This window comes from Urtica dioica, chromosome 1 (genome assembly GCF_054948205.1).
Source record: "Urtica dioica subsp. dioica isolate 48M chromosome 1, U.dioica_male_clone48M_v1_H2, whole genome shotgun sequence".
NCBI classification, from domain to species: Eukaryota; Viridiplantae; Streptophyta; class Magnoliopsida; order Rosales; family Urticaceae; genus Urtica; species Urtica dioica.
Genome location: NC_142756.1, coordinates 472,341 through 483,174, shown reverse-complemented (window position 1 = coordinate 483,174; position 10,834 = coordinate 472,341). Strand labels below are relative to the sequence as shown.

Genomic DNA, 10,834 nt, shown 5'->3' with positions numbered 1-10,834 from the left:
TATGATAGATTGGCCCACATCCCTTTTTCTTGGCATTGGTAGTCTCAAACTTTATATTAAACGAACATTTTACCCTAAATACGTAGGTTCATCATGGAGTAACGTGATAGAAAATATGGCAGAAGTTGTAATGGTACATTTTCCTAATGGACAAAAATAAATACCATTACTAATTTTTGAGTTATTCATTTTATACCATTACAATAATAAATCAAAGCCTAAAAAAGAAGATATAAACAAAATTATTACATAATTGAGGGAAGCTCAGCTCAATCAATGTCGATCGTTTTAGTTATATGAAATGTTGTATTGTGATACATTGCATGTCACAACATATTAACGTTACATAATTACTTTACGAAAACCGGGGGCATAATGGTCATTAGAAGCGCATCAAAGGCACACGTATCACGTATCAGTATATCTGTATTTCTCGTGTCCAAACAAATGGAAGAGAAGAAGAGTTTTACCTGGAAAAGTACAGAATCAGATCTTCCTAGAGGCTACAGAAAAAAAATCAAGCTTTTAGATATATATATATATATATATATATATATATATATAGAGAGAGAGAGAGTATATACAAAACAGTGTAATAATATTAAACACAAAAGAGGAGAGAACTCTGCTCTCTCTCTCTCTCTCTCTCGCTCGCTATAACCTTTGCTCTCCGTTTATAAATAATTCCCGGAATCCCAACCCAAGTAAATATGGGAGAGAAGAATAGAGCGGATTTAGAGGCGGTGGTTAAGGAAGCTGTGAATTTGGTAGCTGCAAATTAACACAGTATCTTGGTTTCTTAACCATCCATGATCCATAGCTTTGTTTATGTGCGTTTTTTTTTCTTTCTTTTTTTATTTTTCGTAAATGAACTTGTTTTGTTTTAGGAAAACGTGGCTTTAGAAGAAGTGTTTTGGACGTTGAGATGTAACGAACATGGACTCACCTCAGAAGCTGCTAAAGAAAGGTTGTCCATTTTTGGTCACAACAAGCTCGAAGAAAAAAAGGTCGTATAGTTAAGGAGATATAGCATGTAAATTTTTTTATTTCATATTTTGTATTTTATTTATTAATTTCTCTTATTATATACTTCGTAGGAAAGCAAGTTGTTAAAGTTTTTAGGGTTTATGTGGAACCCTTTGTCATGGGTGATGGAAGCTGCTGCCATTATGGCCATCTCTCTCGCAAATGGAGGGGTCTGTTTATTTGTTTTCTTATTTTATTATTATTATTGTCATAAATATGCTCTTTTTTTCCTTGTGAGTAAATTCGACGGAATAGAATATACATCGAATGTAAATGACATTATGTTCACGTTAATCAAATGAAATATTAATTGTGTTTGTTTCATTATTTTTTTTGTATTTTCAACCATTAATATCCAAGTATTATATTTTCAGGGAAAATCTCCGGATTGGCAAGAATTTGTTGGTATAATTATATTGCTATTGATAAACTCAAGCATAAGTTTCATAGAAGAGAAAAATGCCAGTAACGCCGCAGCCGCTCTCATGGCCATTTTGGCTCCCAAAGCCAAGGTGTGCTGAACTAACTAACTAAAATTTACTGTCTTTTGAAGGACCGAAAGATTAAAAAAAAAGATAAATAAAAAAAGGAATAATCTGATAATAATACTAATAAATTCAGGTGCTTCGAGACGGGAAGTGGGTCGAGGTAGATGCATCGATTCTGGTCCCCGGAGACATAATAAGCATCAAGCTTGGAGACATAGTTCCCGCCGACTCTCGTTTGCTCGACGGCGACCCCTTGAAAATTGATCAGGTTTCTTAACTTGCACTCTAGTCCAAGTAATCTCCGTTGAACGATTTATGTGAGAAATACACCGAACTGATTTTACAGAAAATATCATTGTCCTACTTATAGAGAATCCTCTCATGTCTTTATCAAATAGTTTAATGACTACTTTCCATCAAACTTATAGCTCAATTATTCAAATATTAAATATATAGCCTAACTCATGTGTTGTTTTTTCTTAATTTTAAGATAGTTAGGATAGAATTTTAATGTCGAATGTTAAATACGCTAAATGCTTAATTTCCCCGTTTTCGAATATGTGATTTGAAATCCTTATTTTCACATACATATTCTCATAGTTTGGGGTATTTTCTTAGTTCTTAGATGACTTAGCTAGAATCTGAACTACGATTTCTAAAAAGGTGATCATGCGTAGCTCTCCCGTAAATCAATGACAGATAAATTTGCCTACTTATTTATAGTGTGCACTGACGGGAGAATCGTTGCCGGTGATGAAAGGGCCGGGTGATGGAGTCTACTCCGGCTCGACATGCAAGCAAGGAGAGATCGAGGCTCTAGTTATCGCCACCGGCGTTCACACTTTCTTTGGCAAAGCTGCCCATCTTGTTGATTCCACTAACCAGCAAGGACACTTTCAAGAGGTTGAAAAGAAAAAGAAAAACGTTATTTTTGAACACTCATTGTTCTTTTCTCGTTTTCTATATTCTAAAATTACCTACTTAGGCAACAAGTTAAGCGCAGTTTCTATAATGATGGTCTTACCAATAGACTTTGTTTTATGATGAGTGGAAGAAACAGGTGTTGACTGCTATTGGGAATTTCTGCATATGCTCAATAGCGGTGGGAATAGTAATGGAGATCATCGTGATGTATCCGATTCAGCGAAGGCCGTACCGTCCCGGAATCGACAATCTCTTGGTTCTCCTCATCGGAGGAATTCCCATCGCCATGCCCACAGTCTTGTCCATCACAATGGCCGTCGGTTCCCATAGATTGTCTCAACAGGTTCTAATAACATTCATCAGCTTTCTCATTAATGCTTGGCCAATTGATCTCTTTCCGATTTTCTGATCCGATCATAAACTACAAGGGAGCCATTACTAAAAGAATGACGGCCATCGAAGAAATGGCGGGAATGGACGTGCTTTGCAGTGACAAAACCGGAACTCTCACCCTCAACAAGCTTTCAGTTGACAAAAATCTCATTGAGGTTTTCGATCTCTCCATCATATCTCTGCGGTTTAGTCTTTTTTCTATGTACCTTCTTGATTTTATTTTATTTAATTTTTCTTAGGTTTTTGACAAAAGAGTAGATGCGGATACAGTACTTTTAATGGCGGCTCGAGCTTCGCGCTTAGAGAATGATGACGCCATTGACACTGCAATTATAGCAATGCTGGCTGATCCAAAGGAGGTGCTATAACCTTTATGATTCAAGTTCTTTCTTTTTTCGCAGGAGTCAACTAAAACGAATAAATGTTAGAAGGCAATATCAGATTTCATTGAAATATAAAATTTTCGTATTAAGAAAATTTATAAATAAAATAAATTAGATTGCATCGAACTTAAAGAATCGTGGAAGTAACCATTAGATTAAATTATTCAACCTATAGAGTAATTTGATGTTATTATGAGTAATTTAATGTTAAAATTAGATTTCATCGAAAGAGTTGCTTTTGATAAACATAAATGTTATGATTGCTTGTATTAAAAACAAATCACTTTGTGTTAAATAGGCTCGAGCGGATATTCAAGAAGTACATTTCCTTCCGTTCAACCCGAGCGATAAGCGAGCAGCTCTGACGTATATCGATGCCAAAGGTAAAATGCACCGCGTAAGCAAAGGCGCTCCGGACCAGGTAGCTTATTTTAGACTCCATCAAATATTTATTTTTTAAATGTCAAATGTAGTAAATCAAAACCTTTTTTTTTGGTTCATAGATTTTGAATCTTGTGCACAATGGAGTGGAGATCGAACGCAGAGTTCATTTGGTGATCGAAAAATTCGCGGAACGAGGGCTGCGTTCCCTTGCTGTGGCTTATCAAGTAACAATCAACCCAAAGAGTGTGTTTTTGAGTAGAACGTTTATTATGAGGACTTGTTGATAGGTTTGTGCATATTTTCTTCTTTCTTCCTACAGGAAGTTCCTGAAGGGAAAAAGGAGAGCCCGGGCGGGGCTTGGGAATTTATGGGCCTTTTGCCTCTGTTTGACCCGCCCAGACATGACAGCGCCGAGATGATTCAAAGGGCCTTGAACCTTGGAGTCAATGTCAAATTGATCACAGGCATGTTCATCTTTTTCTTTTTCCTGATATTTCATTTTTATTAAACTTGATATGACCAACGTGAAGCTCTCGAAGAGAATATTATTTCGACACCAATGGAGACCTACTTATCGTACATGGTATATTTTAAATAAACTGTTATTAATAAAATAATCAACTGCCTACGAATTTCAAAAGAAAAAAGAAACTAGCCATATATTTAATTTAAACAACGTATCTTATTTTGTTTGAGAAGGACACTCGACTAGACTTGTACTCATTTGGCCCCAAGCGCATGGGATGTTTGTGATAGACTTTAAAAGAGAATGTATGATCTTAGCATTGTTTAAACAACACAAGAAATATGATGTATGATATTTTTTTTCAAATGGTCAATTGAGTTTTTTATTTTTCTCCCTCTTTTATCAAATTTGTATGCAATATATTTTTAGGCGATCAACTGGCAATAGCAAAGGAAACGGGTCGGCGTTTGGGAATGGGAACCAACATGTATCCTTCATCGGCTTTGTTAGGTCAACAGAAAGACGAGTCAATCGCTGTTTTGCCCCTCGATGATCTCATTGAAAAGGCCGATGGGTTCGCTAGTGTTCTTCCCGGTACGATCCATCAAATACTAAATTGTGCCTCCTGAATGATAATAAAAGTGTAACAATGAATAATAAGTGTGGGTTCAGAGCACAAATACGAAATAGTGAAACGGCTTCAGGCAGGGAAGCACATATGTGGAATGACAGGGGACGGAGTGAACGACTGTGCGGCTCTAAAGAAAGCAGACATCGGCATAGCCGTGGCTGGCGCGACCGAAGCCGCTCAAACCGCTTCAGACATTGTCTTGTCTCACTCCGGACTCACTCTCATCGTCTGCGCCCTGCTCACCAGCCGCGCCATCTTCCAACGCATGAAAAACTACACCGTACCTCACTACCCTATTCCCTCACACACACACACACACACACACACACACACACACACACACACACACACACACTATGTTTAGTTTAATTTAATTTAGTTACATTTTCAACTCTTGTCTTGTTACAGATTTACGCTGTTTCCATCACAGTTCGCATCGTGGTAACTAATTATGTTTGTCTCTTTTTGTCTATGAAAATTCTATTATTTCTTTTCTTCTGGCTAAATATTATCCCTCTACTTGATCACACAGCTTGGTTTCATGTTACTAGCTCTAATATGGAAGTTTGATTTCCCGCCTTTCATGGTTCTCATCATCGCTATCCTTAACGACGGTATGTTCTACTCATTTCATTATTAGGTAACAACTATCAACAACATATTTCAAGACATGATAAGACAAGGGCACACTAAAAAGCAGGTACCATCATGGCGATATCAAAGGACAGAGTAAAACCATCTCCAATGCCAGATCGTTGGAAGCTGGGAGAGATCTTCGCGACAGGAATCGTTTTCGGCACTTACTTGGCCATGATGACAGTCATTTTCTTCTGGGCTGCACACAAAACCGACGTGTTCCCTGTAAGAGATCTTTCGATTTCGATTCAACCTTTGATATGGGAACTAATTCGACAAAACAATACAGAAGCTATTCGGGGTGTCGAGCCTTAAGAGAAGGGACGATAGAAAGGTAGCAGCGGCGGTGTACCTTCAAGTGAGCACGATAAGCCAAGCCCTGATATTCGTGACTCGCTCGCGCAGCTGGTCTTTCGTGGAGCCTCCTGCTCTTTTGCTGTTTGCTGCTTTCGTGGTTGCTCAACTTGTAAGTTTGGGAGAAATAGTAAAATGATTGTCTGTAAAAATGAGAGTTGATTGACAAGGCAAGGTGTGAGAGTGGGCAGATTGCGACGGTGATCAGCGTGTATGCGAATTGGCGGTTTGCCGGGGTTCAAGGGATGGGTTGGGGATGGGCCGCAGTGGTGTGGCTCTACAACTTGGTGTGCTATCTCGCTCTCGACCCCATCAAGTTCTTCGTGCGATACTCCCTCAGCGGCCGAGCTTGGGACCTCGTCATTGAGCACCGAGTACGCAATTCCTTTCTATTGCCTTATCTCTCTCTCCCTCTACTCACGCCATTGCACTGCAGATAGCTTTTACGAGGAAGAAGGATTTCGGGAAGGAGGAGCGAGAGCTGAGATGGGCTCACGCGCAGCGCACTCTCCACGGCCTTCAACCGCCGGACACCGAGCCTGCACTTTACACGCAGCTCAATCACATGGCTCAACAGGCCAAGGCACGAGCCGAGATTGCCAGGTCACTTCACTTTCTCAAGCCACGCTACTTTTTATTTTTTTTATTATTTTTTTATTTTTATCTATTTATGGACTTGGGTTTGGTTTTTTTTTTTTACAGGCTGAGAGAGGCAAGTACGGTGAAAGAATATGTGGAGTCAGTGGTTAAACTGAAAGGCCTTGATGCCCACACAATTAAACAAGCTCACACAGTCTAACGCAATATTTCCAGCTTCCAAATTTGATACTAGAATTTGTGGAGTTTCTTCTATTGGAATAGAAGAAACACCTCAAAAAATTGGAGTATGCCACTAATTGTGACGAACACACGGTATTCTTTAGTAAAAGGCGAAAGAATAGTTCGCTTTGTGCTCATCACATGGCTGCTTGAAAATAGATCTTGAGAAGTTGTGTATTTATAGTTAATTGACTAGTGTATCCCTCCTTGTACTGTTTCCATGTGGGATTGATTGTTTCAGTAAAAAATATTTAAAAAACAATTCCTTGTAATATTCAAAAGGAAATAAAGAAGGTTATTACAATTTACACAGCGTAAGAATTAAATAGGATAATAATGAACGTTGGTCCTAAAAAAAGAAGTAAACAAAAAAGAAATCAACGTAATAAAAAAGGATTTATTCCAACAATAAACGAGAACAAAGTAAACACGACCATATACATCACAAAACTCCTTATAAATACACAAACAATTTGAAACAAAGACACATCATTTTCGTACAATATCAAACCCTAAGTTTTCTCCACACAAAAAAAAAAAAAATGAAGAGCTTTGGTGGTAATAGATATGAATATTGTTGTGGTGATGCTATCTCTTTTGTTTGTCTTTGCTCTTCCACAAACTCATCCAGGAGTGATGATCAAGGCGAATGACATAAGTCTCTTAAACATATGCCAAAAAAACACCAAACCCAAGGCTGTGCGACTCACGATGACCCTAAAAGCTCATGAGCTGATCTGAAAACCCAAGGCTGTCTCTCGTTAGGATGCTTGTGAGATCTAATAGATAATCGAATTGAAAACTTAACCGGATTTAGCAAAAAACAGGAATCGCGCGAGAGAAACTTGCGATACAAGAATCGAAGAAAACATGAAGAAAAGACACAGCGATTTATCCTTGGTTCGAATCGATATGATTCTACATCCAAGCACAGGACTAGGGCGTCCTTGATCCACTATATTCAGTCTGATTACAAGCTTTCGATCTTCACACACTTCTTTGCCGGAGAATCAATCGGAGAAGATGATTCTCTTACAATGGCGACTTTCTCTCTCTAAATATCAACCAAGAACAGGCTCTCGATTGTTACAGAAGAACTCACAGTGTTTTACACAAGATCGCTCAAAGCTAAAACTCAAAATATATTACATACATAACAGACGTGTGACGCAAGATATTTATACACGCGGAAATAAACCAAACGCATAAGCCTGCTGACGTGGCGTCTTCTGATTCGTCTCAGAGGCTGTGACTCGGATACGCATCCTCACAATGCTCATCTCTAGTTGAGCTTTAAGTCTCACTCTTTTCAAATAAATAGTTTAATGGAAACCAATATGATGCAATCAATAATATTTTTGTTGCCTTTTGTTTTGTTACATGTTGTGTGGTGAGTGGCGTTATCTTGATTAATGAAACTAATTAAGAAATGAAATATCGTGTCTTGCTACTTTGGACTTCACGTGGTACATTCAAATTGAAGATATTTTTTCTTTACTAAAGATATTTTTTCTTTACTAAAATTATATATATATATATATATATATATATATATATATATATATATATATATATATTATTTTCGATATACAAGTTCAGAGAGTAGGCATGAAAACCCTTTAAAAAAAAAGAGTAGGCATGAAAATAATTTGTATGGACAACAATATACATACTTTAAAAGGAAAAGATAACATGAGATTTGAAATGAAAGTATTGGATATAGAATGAGAAAGAAGAAAAATGGGATAGCATCGCGTGATGGCAAAAACAAAAACATAGGAACAAAAGAGAAGCAACAAAAGTAAATAGGGAAACGGCAAAAGGATGTTGTAAGGACACGTGTGTAGAAACTAGAAGCTTCGAATTATTGGACTCGAGGGAATACAAGAACAAATATACTCCTGGGCTAATTGAGTAGACCCAACCTCACTTAACTTAACCACTGATGCTCTGCTCTTCAAACTTGGAAGTGTGAACTCAGAGTCACGCAAAGTTAATCAGCAAAATGCCTTAGCGCCTTGTTGTTTTGCGACGCTGTCGATATTCCACACCTTTCTTTGCTTTTTTTATATGACCACAATTCACATGACTCAGAAAAGGAGATCTACAAATAAAGGAAGTACTTTCACAACAACACGTGAATTGAAAGAAGAAAAAGAACCCTCTCTCTCTCCTCTCCTCTCCATCAGAATTCAGACAGAGAGAATGAGAATGAGAGGAGCAATACGGTGTGCGTTGTTGTTGTTGTTGTTGTTGTTGGAAGTAGAACTAGTCGTTATTGAAGGAGTCACAGTGTGCGAAGAAGGGAAGTGGAGTTTGGTGGAGGAGACGTGCAAGAGAACGGCGTACAGCGAGCTGTGCGTGGCGTCACTGGAGTCGAGCCCTGCGATGAGTGACGTGACGGACCTCAGAGGGGTGGCTCAGGTGATGACGGGGATCGTGCTGGCCAAGGCCGCGGAGACCCTCGAGGCCATAAGGGCGGTGCTCAAGTCCGGGGCCAGCGAGGCCGCCGTCGAGAAATCCTTGGCCTACTGCGCCGAGCTCTACATCCCGCTCGTCAAGTACACCCTCCCTCAGGCAATCGACGCCCTCACCGGCGGCCACTTCGGCTTCGCCGGCTACGGAATCTCCGACGCCGCCAAGCAGGCCTCCACCTGCGCCAAGACCATCTCCTCCGCCAACAGCTCCGTGATCGCCGATCAGAACCAGCTTCTCGGCCGCCTCTCCCAGATCGCTGCTTCCATTGTCCAAATCCTGCTTCAACCATAGGCTCACCTTCCACCCAACACTACACTACTTGTCATCAATGTAATCTAATCCATCATCACCTGTATTTTCAATGAAATAACAGGACACGCATGATCTTAAATCTGTTGGCTTCTTCTTAGCACATGCATTTTTTATGGGTTTCGACTCCCATAGCACAAGCCAGGTTCCAGATCAAAATCACACACACCATAGAAGAATAACTCTCTTGTGTTTGAATACAATTTTTGTTCACTTCATTTTGCAATTCAAAGCTCACTCTCGTGTTAAAGTTTCGACCACAAACAAATTCAGATCTTATAATCCGAAGCAAAAGACAACACTTTCACCACCTTGTATATTGGTGAAGAAGCTGATATCCAAAGTATGGCACAAGAGAGACCATTTATGAAATGAATCTGAACAACAACAGAGAGAGAGAGAGAGGGATTTAAACCGATCGGTGCTTGAGAACCTTCCTCTCGAGCTCGTCCTTCTTGGCTCCCACAACTCTGTCCACTTCTTTCCCTCTCTTGAACATCACGAAACTCGGCATAGCCTGAACTCCGAACTCTTGCGCCACATCCTTCACCATCACCACCACAGAAACAACAACAATATCAGACTAGAATCACACAAAACACAGTAAGGAATCGAAGACGAATGAGACGTACGGACAACTCGTCGACGTCGATTTTGGCGAAGTCAACGTCGGTGAACCTCGCCGACATTCCTTCGAACAGAGGCGCCATCACCTTACACGGTCCGCACCACGACGCCGTGAAATCCACAACCAGCTTCGATCGCCGGATAAAAGAGAAAAAAGGAACATTCAGAATCTCAGATCTTCATTTTTTTCATCTGAGACAAAATAAAAAGTGATGGCACAACACCAACCAGTCGAGACGAATCCTTGGAGCCGTTGAAGTGAAGCTGCCATCGCGCCGATGAGTGAAACGCGACCACTCGCGATGGCGTAGAAGACGACGAATCGCCTTCCTCCGCCGCGGCGGCTCCGCCGAAGACCGATGACAGAATTCCTCCCATTTTTTCTTAACCAATTGAAAAAAAAAGTCGGGCTGAATCTCTCCTCTCCTCTGTCACGCGCAGTTCCCTCTCATCTGGATTTCCTTTATCTAAACGGTGCCGTTTGAATCTTCTAAACGGCAGCGTTTGGTCATAAGTTTTTTTTTTTCATCATTTGATTCTTCTAAGAGGCATCTTTTCATGATATTGTCTGACAGAGTCACGATGCGAAAATGATTAGCGTGCCAAGAAATACAAATGCTAATAAATTAGGATTGATATCTTGAGCTTTGGCTTTTTATTTAAACAAGGAAGAGAGCCTCTTAAATAACACCCTCTTCACGTCCGCTGAGATGAAAAGATCTCTTATGAGGTGATCTTCTCTTGGATCCATAGTCCATATTATAACAAGTCTTCTATAAGGGACCAAATATATCTTATAGGTATTTCATCACTACAACAAATACTTGGCATTTTAGTATATACAAAGATAAGTTGGCCAAAAAAGAAACTCTCGAGCTCGAAGAACTGAATAGAAAGAAGAAGCGCATGGAGGTCC

The 10,834-nt window shown here is 39.6% G+C and overlaps 3 protein-coding genes and 1 non-coding gene across 4 annotated transcripts; 2 read left to right on the top strand and 2 right to left on the bottom strand.

The window, feature by feature from the left end:
* Positions 1-661: 661 nt before the first annotated feature.
* LOC149405966 (ATPase 11, plasma membrane-type-like) lies at positions 662-6,805 on the top strand. Its single transcript, XM_089620071.1, has 21 exons — positions 662-767; positions 888-1,007; positions 1,098-1,196; positions 1,401-1,538; positions 1,648-1,782; positions 2,238-2,417; positions 2,545-2,781; positions 2,867-2,986; positions 3,071-3,190; positions 3,513-3,635; positions 3,718-3,822; positions 3,918-4,062; positions 4,494-4,658; positions 4,737-4,975; positions 5,104-5,136; positions 5,228-5,309; positions 5,396-5,556; positions 5,621-5,797; positions 5,877-6,059; positions 6,122-6,288; positions 6,388-6,805. The coding sequence occupies exons 1-21, from the start codon at positions 711-713 to the stop codon at positions 6,482-6,484; spliced, it is 2,883 nt and encodes a 960-aa protein (XP_089476197.1). The 5' UTR covers positions 662-710; the 3' UTR covers positions 6,485-6,805.
* LOC149405967 (U5 spliceosomal RNA) lies at positions 6,538-6,651 on the bottom strand. The gene has a single exon (XR_016301874.1). It is a non-coding gene; the product is annotated as a U5 spliceosomal RNA (small nuclear RNA).
* Positions 6,806-8,204: 1,399 nt separating the features above from the next.
* Positions 8,205-9,451, top strand: LOC149405965 (Plant invertase/pectin methylesterase inhibitor superfamily protein). Its single transcript, XM_089618463.1, has one exon. The coding sequence runs from the start codon at positions 8,575-8,577 to the stop codon at positions 9,271-9,273; it is 699 nt and encodes a 232-aa protein (XP_089474589.1). The 5' UTR covers positions 8,205-8,574; the 3' UTR covers positions 9,274-9,451.
* Positions 9,452-9,478: 27 nt separating this feature from the next.
* On the bottom strand, positions 9,479-10,363 carry TRX2 (thioredoxin 2). The gene is made up of 3 exons (XM_089619439.1): positions 10,147-10,363; positions 9,924-10,046; positions 9,479-9,835 (listed from the first exon to the last, which is right to left on the bottom strand). The coding sequence occupies exons 1-3, from the start codon at positions 10,294-10,296 to the stop codon at positions 9,701-9,703; spliced, it is 408 nt and encodes a 135-aa protein (XP_089475565.1). The 5' UTR covers positions 10,297-10,363; the 3' UTR covers positions 9,479-9,700.
* Positions 10,364-10,834: the final 471 nt, after the last annotated feature.